The sequence below is a fragment of the Pseudorca crassidens genome, chromosome 18 (genome assembly GCF_039906515.1).
Source record: "Pseudorca crassidens isolate mPseCra1 chromosome 18, mPseCra1.hap1, whole genome shotgun sequence".
Taxonomy (NCBI): domain Eukaryota; kingdom Metazoa; phylum Chordata; class Mammalia; order Artiodactyla; family Delphinidae; genus Pseudorca; species Pseudorca crassidens.
The window spans coordinates 30,852,113-30,872,467 of NC_090313.1; the positions used below are offsets into that span (position 1 = coordinate 30,852,113).

The following is a 20,355-nucleotide window of genomic DNA, read 5'->3' on the forward strand; positions in this document are numbered from 1 at the left end:
GAAATGATCTCTTGGTTCATCTAGAAATAGATAAGAAAATATGAAAGTTCAATATATCCATTGGGGACCTTTTGCAACACAGTATTACCAAATAGCAAATAATAAACCTACATGAAAGCTAAGCGGATGACTGACCCCTTCAGTGCCTTAAATAAATGAGAAACAAGAAAACAGAAATAAACATCTGCATAAGTGATTGAAATTGCTTTTGAATACATCACAAGGCAAATGAAATGAAAATGCAAAGGCATTAAATCATGTAGTGCTTTTATTTTTTATTTTTGCGGTACGCAGGCCTCTCACTGTTGTGGTCTCTCCCGCTGCGGAGCACAGGCTCCAGACGTGCAGGCTCAGCGGCCATGGCTCACGGGCCCAGCCGCTCCGCGGCATGTGGGATCTTCCCAGACCGGGGCACGAACCCGCGTCCCCTGCATCGGCAGGCGGACTCTCAACCACTGCGCCACCAGGGAAGCTCGTGCTTTTATTTTTAAGAATTAGAATTCTTTGTTTTTAATTATGTTATAAAAGAACAGATTGTGAATAATTCATTTTTTGTGCATGGAATGTTGTGAAATTATTTATAAGCCTTTTAAAAAGATGGTTATATAGTAAAACATAACTGAATGATGACTGGCTGCTTGGTGCTTGAACTCTCCTTTTAGTAATATCAGATGAATAGAGTTTCTTTTTATTCCAGGTTCTTCAGGCATTCAAATGCAGAAGTAGATTGAATCCTTTAAATGGTAGCTTTTTCTTAAACCAGGCCATAAGGGAAGGGGATAAAGAGTCTTTTTATTTTTAAAATTTTAAAAAATTTATTTTATTTTTTTATTTATTTTTGGCTGCACTGGGTCTTCGTTGCTGCGCTCGGGCTTTCTCTAGTTGCAATGAGTGGGGGCTACTCTTGGTTGCGGTGCGCAGGCTTCTCATTGCGGTGGCTTCTCCTGTTGCGGAGCACGGGCTCTAGGAGCACGGGCTTCTGTAGTTGTGGCACACAGGCTCAGTAGTCGTGGCTCCTGGGTTCTAGAGCGCAGGCTCAGTAGTTGTGGCGCACGGGCTTAGCTGCTCCGTAGCATGTGGGATCTTCTGGGAACAGGGTTCGAACCCATGTCCCCTGCATTGGCAGGCAGATTCTTAACCACTGCGCCACCAGGGAAGCCCTAAAGAGTCTTTTTAAAAATGGGTTATGTGTGTGAGGGTTCTTTTTCCTCCACATCCTCTCCAACACTTGTTGTTTCTTGTCTTTTTGGTAATGACCATTCTAACACATGTGAGGTGATATCTCCCTGTGGTTTTGCATTTCCCTAATAATTAGTGAATTTGAGCACCTTTTCATGTTCCTGTTGGCCATCTGTGTTGGTTTGAATGTGCATTGGTGCTGCCACTATGGAAAACAGTATGGAGGTTCCTCAAAAAATTAAGAATAGAACTGCCAGGTGATCCGGCAATTCCACTTCTGGGTATTTATCTAAAGAGAATAAAAACACTAATTTGAAAAGATATGTGCACCCCCATGTTCATTGCAGCATTATTTATAATAGCCAAGATATGGTAACAGCCTAAGTGCCCACCGACAGATTAATGGATAAAGAAGATGTGATATGTATATACACACACAATGGAATATTTTTCAGACACAATAAAGATGAAATCTTGCCATTTATGACAACATGGTTGGACCTTGAGGGTATTATGATAACTGAAATAAGTTAGAGAAAGACAAATACCGTATGATTTCACTCATATGCAAAGTATAAAAAACAAAAACAAACACATAGTTGCAGAAAACAGATTGGTGGTTACCAGAGGGGCCGGGGGTGGGAGGGAGAGCAAAATGGGTAAAGGGGGTCAGTTGTATGGTGGCAGATGGAAACAAGACTTTTGGTGGTGAGCACACTGTAATGTACACAGAAGTTGAATTAAATGTTGCACCCATGCAACTTATTTAATGTCATAAAACAATGTTACCGCAATAAAACCAGAACAAAACAAAACATGGTTTATGAAGCATGGTAAATGGTTTTGAATATCAGAGCTAGTTTGGATGAGGCCCTGGTACTTCATAGCTCCCCATGCAGGTTTTAGACTTTGGTCTCAATTGTACAGTGGGTGAGAAAGCCACACTTTACACTGATGATTGTGCCACAGAGGAGGAGACCTGGCCTGAAGTCGGCTTGACAATGCCTGGAGGATGAGCTGTTAGTTGACCTCAAAGAAGCAACCAGGAAACCAGAATGCTAGATTCCAACTTCTTGACTGAGTCACTGGAAGAGCAAGGAAGAAACTACCTGGCAGTTCTCAAGCTGCTGGCCTAGGGCTGAGACCCAGCTATTAGACAGCATGACTGCAGAACTTCTTAGTGTCACAAATCAGAAGCCAAATGAAAATAAATAGAAGCCATAGAGAAAAGGCCAGTAGTCTTCATAGAATTCCCCCAACATTATTTATTGGGCTCATTTCCCCCTAGAACTTTGGTTAAACACGTGTTCGCTTGTTGTTGCACTAAAAATGATCCAAAAGGATAAAGTAAATAAGATACCTATTAACACAAGTGATTTGTTAAACCTATTTTGTTGCTCCCTATGTATTGCAGACAAAACTTCCAAAGAAATCTTTATCTGATAAAGTACTTTAATTAAACAAAGACCTGAGATAACCAACAATGACCTACTGTATAGCACAGGGAACTCTATTCTGTGATACCTATATGAGAAAAGAATCTGATAAGGAATGAATATATGTATATGTATAACTGAATCACTTTGCTGTATACCTGAAACTAACACAACATTGTAAATCAACTATAATCCAATAAAATTTAAAAAAAAAGAAAAAAAACAAATACCTGATTGTCACTTAACTGTCATAGCATAGCACTGAGTGGGATTCAAAAATGGCATTCAAGTAACAGATCAGTATTATGCACATTAAAATGGTCTTATTTCATCCAGTTTTCAATTTTATGTATAATTAATTGAAGGTCTAACTTTGAGACATTATTTTCTCACTACCAGCTCTGTGGTCATCAAAATTCCATTATTAGTATTTAGTCAGCATCAACAAAGTTTCACATTGCTGTTGGGCTTTTAATGTGTTACCATGAAAGCAAACTTTTATAGACCTGGATTTTGTTTCTTCTTGTAGGTTGATGAGGTAATGCTGACTCTGAAACAGGCTTTCAGCACGGCCGCTGCCCTGCAGAGTGCCAAGACCCAGATTAAGCTGTGCGAGGCCTGCCCTATGCACTCTTTGCATAAGCTCTGTGAAAGGATTGAAGGTACAGTATAAGTTGGCCTTGGCAAAGACGAGTTTGCTTGGCAAAGACAAGTTTGCTTTGGCATTGGGGAAGTGAGAAAGTCGCTACTGTCATTGAATGCTTCTTTGTTTTGAGGTGAACCGAGAACCCCAAGAATCATTTCTCATGTCTAGTCAAATTTGTGCTGTCAGTCTCTCCTAGGTGCTTGGCTTTTTTTCCTCTTTCTTTTTTCTTTCTTACTTTTTTTCCGAAGGCAGACTCAAGGGAGGAGCTTGCATTTCCCACAGTTCCTAAGACTCTGCTATGTGCAAAGTGGGAACTGACCAAATATTTGTTGAATGAATGAAGAGAGGCAAAACCATCCCAGAATATCGACTGTTTAAGTCTTTTTTTTTTCCTTTCTCACTCGATGATGTGTTCTTTTTTTCCTAAAGGTTTAGAATAAGAATGAAACTTGCTTGGCTTTTCAGGGTCGTTTGAAAATCACACAGATAATAGACATGATGTCATAAAGCAAGTTTTTTTAAAAAATGTGTTTTGAGGAGGGAGAAGAGCATGAGGAAGAGGTGACTCTGATTCAGTTTCCCTTTCTTCTCCTTGTCTCTTACTAATAAAAATGGTTGAAAACTACTGTGCCAGAGAAGACACACAATTTGATAAACACTTGTTAAGCATCTAGCACGTGCCAGGCAGTGTGCTTGGCACTGGGGATGCAGAGATGGTTGAGATGTGGACCATGCCTTCAGGAAGCTTAGAGTCTAGAGTGGGAGACAGGCTTGTGAGCACGTAAATGCAGTCAGTACGATAGGTGTTGGAGTCGATGGGGAGAGTGTGGACTCCAGAACAAAGCAGAGAATGGACGAGCCACTGTCAGTGCAAATGGAGATATCTGTTCAGTAGGCAGGAGAATCATAGGCACATGGGAAAAGTGATGATGAACAGCTGTATTTATTGAACATCCACTCAACTGTGTGAACAAGCACTATTTAAGTGTAATACTCAAAATTTTAAAATTTATAACTATAATTTTACAGAATGCACCTTATTTTCAAATATACATGGAAACTTTACAAAAATGGAACATTCTTTGGTGTATGGTAAAGAGACTGTTATAAATCTGAGGAGGAAAGGCTGAGTGATTCAGGAAATGGCGTTGGATCAATTTGCTATCCAAAGAGACAAAGATTCCTTCCACTTATCCTACTCAAAATACATTCTAGGTGGAGCAAAGTCCTCAATGCAAACAAACAAAATGCTAAAATCATTCAAAGAAAGTAAAAATATTATTTTGTCCCTAAACAAGAAAGCCTTTATTAAGACACAGAAATGCAGAAACTACCAAAAGAAGACATTGACAGATTTGACTTCATAAAATCTTAATATTTTTACACAACAACAACTGCTTACTTGGAAGTTAAATGATCAGTAACAAATGCTGTTTGAGTAACAAACAGCAGATTGCTGTTCAGAATTTGTAAAGACTGTTATTATCTATAAGAAAAAGATAAAAGCACCAGTAGAAAATTATACAAATCATATTAAAAAACACTCCTCTGAAAAAAAATTTATAGTTTTAGAGGCCTTTGTAAAGACAGAGAATACAGGGGCTTCCCTGGTGGCGCAATGCTTAAGAATCCGCCTGCCAGTGCAGGGGACACAGGTTCGAACCCTGTTCCCAGAAGATTCTACATGCCGTGGAGCAACTAAGCCCGTGCACCACAACTACTGAGCCTGCGCTCTAGAGCCCACAAGCCACAACTGCTGAGCCCACGTGCCACAACTACTGAAGCCCGCGTGCCTAGAACCCATGCTCCGCAACAAGAGAAGCCACTGCAATGAGCGGCCTGCGCACCGCAACGAAGAGTAGCCCACGCTCTCTACAACTAGAGAAAGCCTGCACGCAGCAACGAAGACCCGATGTAGCCAAAAATAAATAAATAAAATAAGTTAATTGAAAAAAAAAAGAAAGAATATACATCCAGAAATAGTAGGGTCTCTTCCAAGATCATGAAGGGAGTGAAACTTAAGGTTCCCTAGCTTCAAGGTATGCATATATCTGAAGGGAGCAAATGAAGGGTTCATGTGAACTGGAAAAGATTCACACGGGCTTCTTTTCCTAAGGCCTTAGATAACACCTTCTGATATGATTGTTTTACCCTTGCCTTTGACATCGGGCGAAGAGAGCTGTAAGATAGGGCAGTGTTCTGATAGTAAGAATGAAAGGAATAGCAATAATGCAGTTGCTCCCATAAGACTTACTGTGTCTCGGCCCTGTTGTGTTTTCCATATATTAGCCCACTTAATCCATACTGAAATCCCACAAGATGGGTAGTGTTTTGAATCCTCATTTTACTGATGAGGAAACAGGCGCCGAGACACACAGTGGGTAATAACGGCCACATCCTTATCGCTTAGGAGGGGCAGAACCAGGATTTGAACTTGTTCCATCTGTTTCCAAAGCAACTTGATGTTCTCTCTGAAAGAATATCAGAAAGCCAGGATTTTCAGGACCAAGCTGTCTTGAAGCCTTGGCATCAGTGTTTCCCAAAGAGTTGTTTTCATCTGGGTAAGATAACAGTGTGAATTCTAAACTTGTGTTAGGCTTAAGTACAAAGTATAAAGCTGGAAAAAGGACCACATTCAGATTCAACACAAATTCACGGGAAGAGAAAGTGAGAAAGATATTTAGAGATATTTAGAAGTATCTAGATATTTGTATTTCATATTACTTACTCATGTCATTGACTCACCTGTCAATACCTTTGGCTGCATTAATAAGGAGTTCTTTCTCTACTGAAAAAAAAAAGAAAGGGAAAAGATGCATATGCTCATGTTGAGTCCTAATCATCTATCCCTGTGTCAAGGGAGCCTTGTCATTTAGACCAGGAAGAAAAGCACCAGCCATGTTGGGGGACCAAAGTGAATCCAGGAGACAGTGTCTAAGGGGACCATCTCTCAAGGACCAGTCCTCAGAATGTGAAACTAAAGGGATGTTGAGCACTGTAGAGGTGGATCAATTACCCTCAGTCAGGTTTTCCTGCAATAACGTGCATGAGGGCTAAATAGTATACTTACCTCTCAGGATCGGTTAATTCACTCACCAGTGACTCTAAACAGTGGGGAAGAAGAAAGGCAAATCAGATGCAAGGCGGAGTAGGGGGCATGCATAATTTACAAATAAGCTGTTTGCAATTCCTCCCCTGAAATAAAGGACTAAAGAAACTTCCTGGGCCATAGATTTTGTTACCTACTTCAAATAAGGACCCTCTTTACTTCTCCTCTTTTTAATCTTTTATCCTCCTACACATGCTAATAACATGCTGGAATATTAAACAACATAAAACAAAACAAAAACAATCATGTGAATCAGTTTCTTAATATATTGCCTAAGGAACCTATTAAGGAGGCTTTGCCAGCAAATAATAAATTGTGGTAGTGAGTGGCATCACACCGTCAAAATGAATTTTAGTGTTTCTGTACGTGGTCACAGAGATTTTCACAGCATTTTATTGTACATTGCACAAAGAAAGGTAGAGCTGAGAAGTTTTCAGAAGTTTTTCTTCTTTCTGCACAGTGGTTTAAAATAGACCCAGTGGTGGCACTCTACACGTTCTAACCATCATGAAATGAATTCTCGTTCTTTTAAAACAATGCATATTTTGAGGTGAATCTCTCCTAGGGATTTTAAAGTACAGTCTACCTATAACAGTCATTAAATACTATACGTGGCTAGATATCCTCTTTCTAATCAAAGTACGGTAACAATAGTATAAGTGGTCCCTAACTATGTAAAGGAGATCTGTTCCTTAAAAATGGATGGTCCGGTGAATCATTGTAAATATGAACTACATTTCCCTTTTAAAAAAATTTATAAAAACAAAAATGTTTTCATGGAAAAAATTTTTACCCAAGGACTTAATATAAATTATATGCAGAAGTACACTAGATATATAAATAATATGGTATAAAGAGGTAAACAATTTCTTGGGAAAATAGTAACACTAAAAAATGTCACTAAAAACTAATAAGGGCTTCCCTGGTGGAGTAGTGGTTGGGAGTCCGCCTGCTGATGCAGGGGACACGGGTTCGTGCCCCGGTCCGGGAGGATCCCGCGTGCCGCGGAGCAGCTGGGCCCGTGAGCCATGGCCGCTGGGCCAGCGTGTCCGGAGCCTGTGCTCCGCAGCGGGAGAGGCCACAGCAGTGAGAGGCCTGTGTACCGCAAAAACAAACAAACAAAAACTAATGATGCCTTGGTTTTATTACCAAGACCTGTATGAGGGGGAGAGCTTCCTGTGTAAGCTCTAGCTCTACTTTTTAATATTAGTAGCTATTCTTTCTTTTTTAAATGTCAAGTTTTAAGCTTAGAGATTTTGGCCAAGGCTAGTATTCACCTATGAGTTTCTAGGGTGGCTAAGTTTGTTAGTATATTCAATGGTATCTGGTTATGCTGTTGATTTGGTATCATGTATACATTTTTTGTTAATAAGTGTGACTTCAAGATTACTGACGAGGGCTATTGATTTTGGTGAGGAGGTTTTCCATTTTGTTTTAATCATTTTATTGTAGTGTTCCAAGGTCTGTCATAGGCAGGAACACATCTCCTTGAAAAGATTTAACTTCAGAGCCTGCTGGTGAAGGGACAAGCTGCAGTGCATTTTATATATACATATATATATATACACACACATACATATATATATAAATATATATATATATACACATACATACACATTTTGATCTCTGTGGCTAGAATCTGTTTAACACCAATCCCCATCATTTCTCTTAGGTCTCTATCCGCCAAGAGCCAAGCTGGTAATACAGAGGCATCTCTCGTCCCTCACAGATAATGAGCAAGCTGACATCTTTGAACGAGTTCAGGTAACATTATTGATAGTCCTCACAAGTAAGGTATAAGGAATGAGAATTGGACCCTGTTTCTGTGAGTTCCTTTTTCCATTTCTCTATCTGACGTTAAAGATAGATATACTGCTGCACTGTTGGATAGTTACTACAATGCCACTGTTACTTTTGTTTCTAAGAGCAGCTAAATACTTAGCTTTACTTACGTTTGTCTGCCAGACAGACAAAACGAAATGAGGGTAAAGTAAAACAGTGAAAGCTGTGTTGCCATAATGTGCTCTCCGTCTGTCTGTTCAACAGAAGATGAAGGCAGTCAATGACCAGGAGGAAAACGAACTTGTGATTTTACATCTGAGGCAGCTGTGCGAAGCCAAGCAGAGGACACACGTACATATTGGGGAAGGCCCATCGGTGAGATGTTTTCTAGTTGACCTATTTTTGGTTTTTTCATATATTCAGTCAAAATATCACAGAAGATGTAAAAGGAGTTTCTTTCCTTTGTCTTCTCATCTTTAGGGCTAAGCCCTAATAGTCTTTTTCCCCCCAGCATTTTAGAAGTTTTATGGGAAACTGTAGCAAACATTGGCACATTGAGATAAAATAGTAATGATTTTAAAATGTAAAAAAAATTGTGAGTTTTGGTAGAAAACCAGTAATAATAAATGCTCATGATTTAGAATGACCATACATTTTTGGTAATATTAATCCATTATTTTATTTCAAATTCACATGAACATCTTATTTCATTAAAAACTTACATAGCCTTGAGTGGTAAAGAGCAAACATGCAAAGAAGCAGTAATGTCATGGGAACGGCTACCCTGGCTGCAAACAAAGGGATGATATTTTTGTGCACGTGGTTTAGAATGTGTTCCCAGCTGCATGTAGGTAAAGCAAGACCACTGGCAGCAACATCTAAAGAAATCATGACATATTTACCTCTTGATAACACTAATTCAGGTTATGTCTTAATCTCGCTCTATTCAGAACAAACCACATATCGTGTGATAAGTGATTCCTTAATTATTTATTGTACAAGCACTTCTAGAGGACCTTCTATGAATCAAGCTATGTGATAATGGTGACAAAAAAGACGTGAATAATGACGTAGCCTACAGAGAAGAGCCCAAATAATCCAAAAGGGAATGCAAACATAAATAGATACATATAAGAGAGGCAACAAGATGGCTTTTTAAAATTCCTATTAGTTTTATTTTATTTTATTTTATTTTTTTATATCTTTATTGGAGTATAATTGCTTTACAATGTTGTGTTAGTTTCTGCTGTACAACAAAGTGAATCATATATGTATACGTATATCCCCTTATCCCCTCCCTCTTGAGCCTCCCTCCCACCCTCCCCATCCCACCCCTCTAGGTCGTCACAAAGCATCCAGCTGATCTCCCTGTGCTATGCAGCAGCTTCCCATTAACCATCCTTTGTACATTTGGTAGTGTATATATGTCAGTGCTACTCTCTCACTTCGTCCCAGCTTCCCCTTCCCCGCCACATCCTCAAGTCCATTCTCTACGTCTGCATCTTTATTCCTGCCCTGCCACTAGGTTCATCAGTACTGTTTTTTTTTTTTAATAAAAAGCTATATGTGCATTAGCTTACTATTTGTTTTTCTCTTTCTGACCTACTTCACTCTGTATGACAGACTCTAGGTCCATCCACTTCACTACAAATAACTCAATTTCATTCATTTTTGTGGCTGAGTAATATTCCACTGTTTATATGTGCCACATCTTCTTTATCCATTCATCTGTCGATGGACACTTAGGTTGCTTCCATGTCCTGGCTATTGTAAATTGTGCGGCAATGAACATTGTAGTACATGTGTAACAATATGGCTTTTTAAAAGAATGTTCAGTGAACACAGAAGTAGCTACATGTTTGCTTTGGAGCTGGAATGAAGAGTAAGGATAGAGGAAAGAATGAAAGAATTCAAGAGGAAGCGATTTTGTGGGGGGTGGAGCTGGAGTTTTAGGGGAGATAAAGCTTTCTAATCAGAACAGTGGAAGAATTGTGTGGGTTTTTTTTTAACATCTTTATTGGAGTAAAATTGCTTTACGATGGTGTGTTAGTTTCTGCTTTATAACAAAGTAAATCAGCTATACATATACATATACACATATCCCCATATCTCTTCCCTCTTGGGTCTCCCTTCCACCCTCCCTATCCCACCCCTTTAGGTGGTCACAAAGCACCAAGTTGACCTCCCTGTGCTATGTGGCTGCTTCCCAGTAGCTATCGATTTTACATTTGGTAGTGTATATATGTCCATGCCACTCTCTCCCTTCGCCCCAGCTTACCCTTCCCACTCCCCATGTCCTCAAGTCCATTCTCTATGTCTGCGTCTTTATTCCTGTCCTGTCCCAGGCTCTTCAGAACCATTTTTTTTTTAGAGTCTATATATATGTGTTAGCATATGGTATTTGATTTTCTCTTTCTGACTTACTTCACTCCGTATGACAGACTCTAGGTCCATCCACCTTGCTACAAATAACTCAATTTCATTTCTTTTTATGGCTAATATTCCACTATATACGTGTGCCACATCTTCTTTATCCATTCATCTGTCGATGGACACTTAGGTTGCTTCCATGTCCTGGCTACTGTAAATAGAGCTGCAATGAACATTGTGGTACATGACTCTTTCTGAATTATGGTTTTCTCAGGGTATATGCCCAGTAGTGGGATTGCTGGGTCGTATGGTAGTTCTATTTTTAGTTTTTTAAGAAAGCTCTGTACTGTTCTCCATAGTGGATGTATCAATTTACATTCCCAAGGAATTGTGTTTTAAGAAAGGAACATTAATTGCAAAGTTAAGTGGTAACTTTGTAACCATGAGTGAACATACTGCTTGGAGGCCCTTCAAGGACATACTGTTTTTTTTAGGGTTTGCATGGGAATTATGGGGAAATAAGGCTGGAAGGCTAGGCAGCAGTGGGATGATGAATAGCCTTAAGTGCTAGATCAGACCTTGTCACTAAAGGACTTCAGGTAAGAGCGTGAGAGGATCAGATGTGTGGCTGGTTGGGTAAGGGGGTTGACAGTGTTAGGACTGAAGTCACATTCTCAAATTAGGAGACCTTGGTAATAGAATACGTGAGAAGTGATTCATTTATCAAGTGCATACTATGTACTAGGCAACAGAGATGAATAATGACAGCTCTAACTGTAAGAAGAAACCAACATGCAATCAGATGAATTAAAATATGGAATATGGTGTGATTGGCACAGAGATATAAGTATGTACCAGACAAGAGATAACACTGGGACATAAATAGATTGAATGATTCCGTCTTGAAAAATGTATTTTGTCTCAGAGAGAGGGTAAACTGGAGCCCTGGAGATGTGAGGGAGGGACTGAGTCAAGAGCAATTTGGGAGGCATGATCCGTAGGACTTAGTGACTGATTGGATAGATATGTTTAGGAAGAGAGAGGGGCTTGCTGGGAGACACTTCACGGTTTCAGATTTGGAGGAATTAGGTGTAATAGCTAGGAAATACAGAAAGAAGGCAAGAGCGGGGCGAAAGATGGAAATAAGAATTCAATTTTGGAAGTGTGAGATTTAATTAGAATAATAGATTTGGTGCTCATAGAATTTGAGCTGACATTATAAATGTAGAAGACTATGAACTTCGTCACAGATTTGAAGTCGAAGGAGGGTGTTCTGAGGAGCACCCACATTTCAGGCAATGAGTGAATTAAAATGGAGCCAGTGATAAAGACTGAAAGGGAATAATGAGGTAGAAAGATTTATTATGGTGAATGACCAAGGTAGGAGAAGAGTTCAAGCAAGAAGATCAACGATGTACAATGACATAGGAAGGTCAAGAAACATAAGGAGTCTGTCATACAGAGTGAAGTAAGTCAGAAAGAGAAAGACAAATACTGTACGCTAACACATATATATGGAATTTAAGAAAAAAAATGTCATGAAGAACCTAGGGGTAAGACAGGAATAAAGACACAGACCTACTAGAGAATGGACTTGAGGATATGGGGAATGGGAAGGGTAAGCTGTGACAAAGCGAGAGAGAGGCATGGACATATATACACTACTAAATGTAAGGTAGACAGCTAGTGGGAAGCAGCCGCATAGCACAGGGAGATCAGCTCGGTGCTTTGTGACCGCCTGGAGGGGTGGGATAGGGAGGGTGGGAGGGAGGGAGATGCAGGAGGGAAGAGATATGGGAACACATGTATATGTATAGCTGATTCACTTTGTTATAAAGCAGAAACTAACACACCATTGTAAAGCAATTATAATCCAATAAAGATGTAAAAAAAAATAAAGTAGATCTTGTTAAAAAAAAAAAAAGAAACATAAAGACTAAAATCTGTTCATGGCTTTGATTAAATCAGTCACTGGTGGTGATAGTCATGTTGACGAGAAGGCCGAAGGCAGCATGTGAGGAGTGATATGCATTTTCTATATGACGGAGGGCGGTCAAGATCACAGAGGAGATTTTAACAAATTGTGTATGTTTTCCTGTCAGTATACTTAAGTTCCTCCCTGCCTCTCTCTCTTTCCCTCCCTTGCTCCCTCTTTTCCTTTCTTCCTTCCATTTATTCACCTGGTATTCACTGAGTAGCTGCTATGTCAGGCATTGTGCTAAGTGCCAATACGATTTCCCTATTTTCGTTGTGTCATTCATCTCAAAGTCTTAGAATGATGAGTCAACCCAGTCCTTATACACAGCCCGAGCCCAGTCCAGCTCACATCTCTATCTATTGTTTTCTTTCCTTTTTGATTGTGATCATGTTTCTTTTATCAGTAACTCCTTAGGTGACCCCGTGGAGCCAGCTCCAGTATGGACCTCTATTGCCTCCTGCGTAGACTGTCCTGAAGCCTTCAATCTGATCTTCCAGTCTCTGATTTCCCAGTCCTTTAGGTGATTTTTGAACAGTCCTTCCACATAAATCTTCCCAAAACATTAGTTTCACAGTGATGCCCCTCTGCTTGTAAATTGTGATCAGTGATTTTTCCTAATTATCCAGCACTTAAGACCATTCAAGGTTTTATCTCCAGCTTCACTTTCCCACTTTCCACTACTTCCCTCTGTTTTAGTCAAACACCTGTACTGACACCCTGTCCCGTGAGCATCCCAGCCTTTATGATTTTGCCAGCACCATCCCCAGTGTTGGGAAAGTCTTCACCTCCTTTTTTCTGCCTGTCTGAATCCCATGTATCCTTTTCTTCCTGACCATTGAGACCCATAACCCATGGTTCCATATTTGATTCTTATGCGTTGCTTTGTGTCAATGCTACGAGTGAATGTATTTCCTCCCCAAGCAAAGGATGAGTTTTCTCTCTTGGAAGCTTCCTGGCACTAAGAACCATGTAATATACATAGTAGCTTTTTATCTCTATATAAGATAAAATATTTGGAGAACCTCATATAGTGGACACATTGTAGATTCTCATACAGTTCAGTACTATCAGTGAATACTTGTCGATTGAAAAGATAAATGACCCACTCACAAATGAAAATGGAATTATAACAAAGGCATTAGCAGAATCCAGCTTTACTAGAAGATGCTTTGTTCTTTGAAACCAATTTTTTGTGTTTTCCTCGGTAATTTGGATATAAAGTATGTAACTTGGAAAGGGAAAATAACAGCAGTAAAAATGGGCATCTCAAGTTTAGTTTTCATTAAATGCAGCAGGAATATATTAGCAGAAAGGAAAGACATAAAGGAAAGATCTTATTTCTGTCTTTTTTATTGCTTACAGTATTAAAAATTAATCTCTTTTGCTTACAATCTGTGTGTTCACGATGTGGAACCTAAATTATTACTTCTTAATAGAGCTACAGAAGAATTCTCATGCTTTTTAGTGGCTTAGCCATAAGCCTGTCTTTAAAGCTTCATTTAACCTTGAGTATTTCCAACCTAAAATGTATGTTTTTCTTTCCATAGACTATTTCAAATAGTACAATCCCAGAAAATGCGACAAGCAGTGGAAGGTTCAAACTTGACATTCTGAAAAATAAAGCTAAGAGATCCTTAACTAGCTCCCTGGAAAATATCTTCTCAAGGGTAAGATTAAACTGAGGCTCTTTAAGGTATTAATTATGTCTGTGTTTTCTAACTGCTTCATTCTCAACTGGCTCACCGAACATTTCCTTTAAAAAAAATTTAAGATAACTTTAAGTTAGTTAACACTTATTTAAAATAATCTCTCAACAAAAGTCTCATTTTCAGATCTAGATTTATTCTGGTGCCTCTGATATCTGAATTTGAGCAGTTGAGATATATGTATAGGAAAGGGGAAATAATAGAATATTGATGGCCAATCCTTTAAGAACTTTTTATCATTTGCCACATAAAGTTATAAAGAAGCCCTTCTTTCACTTATTTCTAGGAGCTGATAGGGAATGCTGAAAATAGTTAGTATAAGTTAACAGACATGCGTGTATTCCATTCAGTGAATTTATATATTCTGTTTAAAAATAAGCAAAATTATTTCTCTTCCTCTTCATTTTCCCCTTCCTGAGCAATTCACTCCTAACGCTATTAGACGAGACACAGCAATGTAGATGTCTCGGGTCTGTAAGGCAGGGAAGCCACAGTGGCTCAGCACAGGGGAACAGAGCCTGTATAGGTTGCTCTGTATGGGGGTGACCCAGTGCAGCATGTGGACACCAGAGTGCGGTGAGGAGGGTGTCAGCCTACGGGGACAACCTGGTTTCTGGAAGTGGAGTGAGAGCCGGTGAAGAGGACATCCTGCAGAGGGATGGCTCAGAGCCAGAGTGGAGGGGAGAAAGCATTCAAGGCGCCCAATACAAGGATGGCGCCCATGGGTGGGGAGGCTGGAGCCTGAGTGGCGTGAGGAAAGTGTGAAGTGTCAATTGTGGAGGTGGGTTACACACGGGGAACTGATCAAATATGTAAATGTTTAAGGATAGTGGGATTCTGAGAGAAGGGAATTACAAATATGAAAGGGACGGAAATTAGAAAGAGTTCTGTGTTGTTGGATTCAACTCAGAGGTAGCAGTATGGAATCTTGGTTTTCTATTTTGAGCAATAGAATTACATATATTATGTTCTATGTAATGTATATGTGTTAATATATGCGTGTGTCAGTAAATGTGTACCTACGGTCCCTGACTTTGTCCACTGATAGGAGCTGAGAAGAGCTTTCCTATACATGCCAGATAATAAATTAAGCCTGGTTGGATGACCCAGATTTTAGGTCTGGCACTCAGATTTTTTTCTTATTTTTTATTTTTTTGCGGTACGCAGGCCTCTCACTGTTGCGGCCTCTCCCGTTGCGGAGCACAGGCTCTGGGCGCGTAGGCTCAGCGGCCATGGCTCACGGGCCCGGCCGCTCCGCGGCATGTGGGATCCTCCCGGACCGGGGCACGAACCCGCGTCCCCTGCATCAGCAGGCGGACCCCCAACCACTGCGCCACCAGGGAAGCCCTGGCACTCAGATTTTGGTTTCTATATCTCATTCTTTAAGAAGGAACCATGATCCTGGGAGAAATGGCTAGTTCCAGAACTCTAGGGAATGTAGAAGGTAAGTCCAGAGCATCGTGGTGTTCTAGGTAGTAAGGGAATACTCAAAGAAAGGTAACAGGATGTCACAAAGACATAAAAACCTTGAAGGGCTTCCACTGGTGACATCTGAGACAATGAGTATCAAAATAAATGATAGCAACAGATAGTGACTTGTTGTATAAGATAGGAAACTATAAGTCTATTCTGATAGGAAAAATAAATTAATACATTGGAAATTTGATCATGCTCAGGATATTTACTGGGTAGAATTAATACCTATTAAGTACAAAGGGGAAAACAGTAACTTTACAGTGGAAACAGCTGGCAGGCACCACCTTAATCAAATGATCAAATTGAACATCTTCAGCAATGGCACAAATTGAAATCCTGTGCCACTGATACAAAGAACACAGTGGCACTTCTGTGGTATTCCTGCCAAAGGGGCAGTACCTGAATCTAATCTTGAGGAAACATCAACAAACCCACATGGAGATACAGCCTACAAAATAACTACCTGTTATCTTCAAAAGTGTTAAAAGCAAGAAAGTCAAGTGCAGTAGTACATTGGGACACAGTGACTTGTGATGTCTGGTGTTCTTATTTTTATTTCTTTGCTAGAACTCAAAATACTTTTATGGGTAATTTCTGTTGATGATTGAGATTCTTGTTAATTCTAACAAGAGCCTTGCAGCAAGCATGGTCATTTGACAATGCTATTATTTTATTAGCAGAAAACAGAATTTAGGAAAAGAGCCTCTAGAAGATTTGTCGGAAGTGTGTTAATGCAACTTTCCATAAACTTTTCCTACCTCCTCATCTTCAAAATTTATAAATCAGTTATGTTCTTTCTTTCTCGCTCATTCCTTCCCTCCCTCCTTTTCTCCTTCTCTCCTATGGTGTTCAGTGAGAATTTTAGTAGAAAGATCGTTTACGTAGGTGGTCAGAGGATCCGATTTCCAGATCTGGCCCTAGCAGGTTTTATATTTATTTACCTTTATTTACAAATTATTTACCTTTTCTAAGCCATTGTTTCCCCACTTGTGAAACGGGCATACTCATACCTGCTTAGGTCATATTACCGTGAGGGTGTAATGTCAGTATATTAGGAAAATATCACACTGTAGGTATGAGCTGGTACATACAGCAGTGGTAAGCTCTGAAACCTCTGTCATTTATAAAAGGACACAAGGGTATTTAGAGTGTGACGCTCTTTATCCCACTGAGTACCTTGGCATTCTGCACAGTACGTGCACGGCTGACTTTGAAGTACTGCTTACATAGCTTTGTATGGCTGTAATGACTTTTCAGCAAGGGCACTGCCAACCTGTTTTGGTCAAGGTGGATACTGTAGCTTTTGTGTCCCAAAGTGCTGGTAAGTACCACAAATTACGTGACCTAACAAGGTCTTAGGCCTAACAAGGTCTTACTTGCACCATATGCAGCAGAATGGACTTCTTGAGAAGGTTGGCAGCTACCCATGTTGTATCAAAGGTTACATAGTAAAGGGTTTTTGCGTACTTCTGAAACTTGTCAGTTTATTTTTTTCTCTCTGAGTGACATAGGAGAAAATTGACACTCCACTCATAGTTTGGCTCATAACTGCTGCTATTTTTAAAAGTCAGAATATTTTATTTAACTAACTATAGTTGTTTATGAAACAGGATACATTTTTAAAATGCTTTAAAGCTTAGCTCATTAGCAATTAAAAAGTGGGTCCAAGGCAAAAGGCTTGACACATGCATTACCAAATCATAATATAGTTAAACTGAAAAAGCTATCTGCGCAAAGGTGAAAAGACAGAGTCTTGTATTCTGGTTGTTTGTTGCTTTTTCTTTTTTTTAAAAAAAATTGATTAATTAATTTATTTTGGCTGCGTTGGGTCTTCGTTGCTGTGCGCAGGCTTTCTCCAGTTGCGGTGAGCGGGGGCTACTCTTTGTTACTGTGTGCAGGCTTCTCATTGCGGAGCATGGGCTCTAGGCATGCGGGCTTCAGTAGACATGGCTCGTAGGCTCAGTAGTTGTGACGCATGGGCTTAGTTGCTCTACAGCATGTGGGATCTTCCCAGACCAGGGCTCGAACCCGTGTCCCCTGCATTTGCAGGTGGATTCTTAACCACTGCACCACCAGGGAAGTCCCTGTTGCTTTTTCTTAAATTGAAGCTTTCCAAAAGAGGAACATTTCCTAATATACTTATTAATATATGTTTATAGTTCTAAAAGAGAAATATTCACTAATATAAAGTGTAAGTCATTAGAAAACGGTCATCAAGGGACTTCCCTGGTGGTGCAGTGATCAAGAATCCGCCTGCCAATGCAGGAGACACGTGTTCGAGCCCTGATCCTGGAAGATGCCACATGCTGTGGAGCAACTAATCCTGTGCGCCACAACTACTGAGCCTGCGCTCTAGAGCCCTCGAGCCACAACTGCTGAAGCCCGTGCGCCTAGAGCCCATGCTCCGCGACAAGAGAAGCCACCGCAGTGAGAAACCCGCGCACCCCAATGAAGAGTAGCCCCCGCTCACCATAGCTAGAGAAAGCCTGCACACAGCCGCGAAGACCCAACACAGCCAAAAATAAATAAATTTATAAAAAAAAGAAGAGTAAGTCCTCATTTCACTTTCTCTTCAGAGTAATAGCCATTGTCCTCACTTGTTGAAGTGTGTGAATTAATGATTTTGGTAGAGTATAATTTTAAAGTAGGTTTATTTTTCTTTGTGTGTAAGAAAAACTCATGGATAAAACACTCCTATGAGTAATATGTGTCATCTAAGTGTTTTTCTAATGATGGAAGTTGTTTGATATCCATCTGACTGCTTTCTCTATTGTGACCAAATAACCTGTCTGAGATAACCAGGCAGGTTGGCATGTAAGTAAAAGCTAAGAAATAACAGAAAGCAACGTGGCCCATTTTTCTTTTCCACACACGCGAACCCAGTAATTTATCAGCTAAATGTATGGTTTATTGCTGGAAGTATGTCAGGTTATAGTATAGAACTGAAGAACTGAAAGAGCCTTCATCAAGTTCTGGGACATTTGCAAAATAACCCTTAACCAATGTAGGTTAATTGGTTTTATTTGTAATTCTACTTTTCACAAAGCTCTCTCTTCAGGAGGTAGTATGGAGTGAGAGCTCAAGAACTTCACTTTAAAGTTGTACTCCCTGAATTCAAATTGCTCCTCTGTCCTTTAACTGTGTAAACATTGGCAACCTAATCTGTAAGAATTTCAGTCTCCTTATCTGTAAAGGTAAACCAAAAAACTATACCTACTTCATTAGAATTGTTGTGGGAATGCAGGGGGTAATGCATGGTAAAATATTTAACATAGTACATGGCACGTGGTAAGCATTCAGTAGTATAGATGCAGCTATTTGTTTTATGATTGATATAGTTGTTATTTAGGGAGCCACCGGAAATAGAAAACTATAATTGATATACATAGATAAGAATAAATATTGCTTCTATGAAACAAGGTAGGATACCATAAATATAAGAGTCCATGGAGAACAGGAAAGAACTCCTACAACTTTCTGACGGTGGACATAAAAAGAAAAATTCAGTAGAAGGCTAGGAAACTAGTGTTGAAAAAAAACAACTTTGGAAAGTAAAGCAAACAACTTTCCAACAACTTCTGGAAAGTAAAGCAAAATGACAAAGAAAAAGAAAATAAGAGAACGAGGTTAAAAGTTATCTGGAGATCCAAAAACCAAATGGTAGGCATTCCAGAAAGAAAATGCATGCAGAAATTTTCAAAGAAATCATTTAAAAGTTTTCTTAGAGCTGATGGACATGTTTCAAAATGTAATGGGCTCTGAAGATGCACAATAGAAAGACTGACTTAGATTCTGTTCCAGAGAGAAATAGCAGGGCACACATACAGCTCAGGAATCACAATGACATTCGACTTCTGTACCGAAAGACAGTTGAGCAATGTTTACATATTCTGAAGGCACGTTTCCAGGCAGAATTGTATATTCAGCCTAACTATTAATAAAATATAAGCATAGAACAAAGACACTTACAGACATGTAAATGAAAAAATAATTTACTTCCAAGTCTCCTGTTCTCAGAAAGCACCTGGAGTATATGTTCCACCAAAATGAGGAAGTAAACTAAAAAAGAGGAAGACATGGGCTCAAAGAAGCAGAAATTCCAACATAGAATAGCATCAAAGGAAATTTCTAGGTTGATGGTGAAGGATAATACTGGAAACATCTATTCAGCAAACCTAAATTGCTACCAGTCCAGACTGGGGCAGGAAGACAGAGATCTCCAAAATGGGTACTCAAAGAAAGAAATATGCAATTAATGGATTATGTAATGTTTGACCATATTGAGATTTATTGGTAATAGATTAATGATAAATAAATTAGTAGTAGTAATAAACTGGTGATTACTGAGGTAGTTGTTAACTCTATGAAGAACAAATTGCACAAGATGTGAGTTGTATTAGTAGTAAAATATGTAGCTCAGGTGCAAACAGTATTTACAAGGTTGTAAAAATCTAAGCACAAAACATTGGTTTAACCAACACGTGGTATAACTCTACTGAGAGAAGAGGGGAAGAGAGAAGTGTGTATGGGGATGGGTAATGAAGTGAGAATCCTAAAGTCTCATCTTCCAGAGTAGGAAGTCAATGGATAGTGCCTAAAATGGAAAGATTAAGGAATAGGAATGTAAGTTGAATAACAGAAGCATTGATATAAGTAATTTCAAGTGTTTGCTT

General features: G+C 39.5%; 1 protein-coding gene across 4 annotated transcripts in view; it reads left to right on the forward strand.

Moving 5' to 3' along the window:
- TBC1D4 (TBC1 domain family member 4) overlaps nt 1-20,355 on the forward strand; it is a 251,307-nt gene that overhangs the window by 179,665 nt on the left and 51,287 nt on the right. For all 4 annotated transcript variants that reach the window (XM_067713173.1, XM_067713171.1, XM_067713172.1 and 1 more), the window contains exons 5-8: nt 3,145-3,277; nt 8,043-8,134; nt 8,417-8,527; nt 14,048-14,167. In XM_067713173.1, the coding sequence (XP_067569274.1) occupies nt 3,145-3,277; nt 8,043-8,134; nt 8,417-8,527; nt 14,048-14,167 (456 nt within the window). The remainder of the gene's footprint in view (nt 1-3,144; nt 3,278-8,042; nt 8,135-8,416; nt 8,528-14,047; nt 14,168-20,355) is intronic.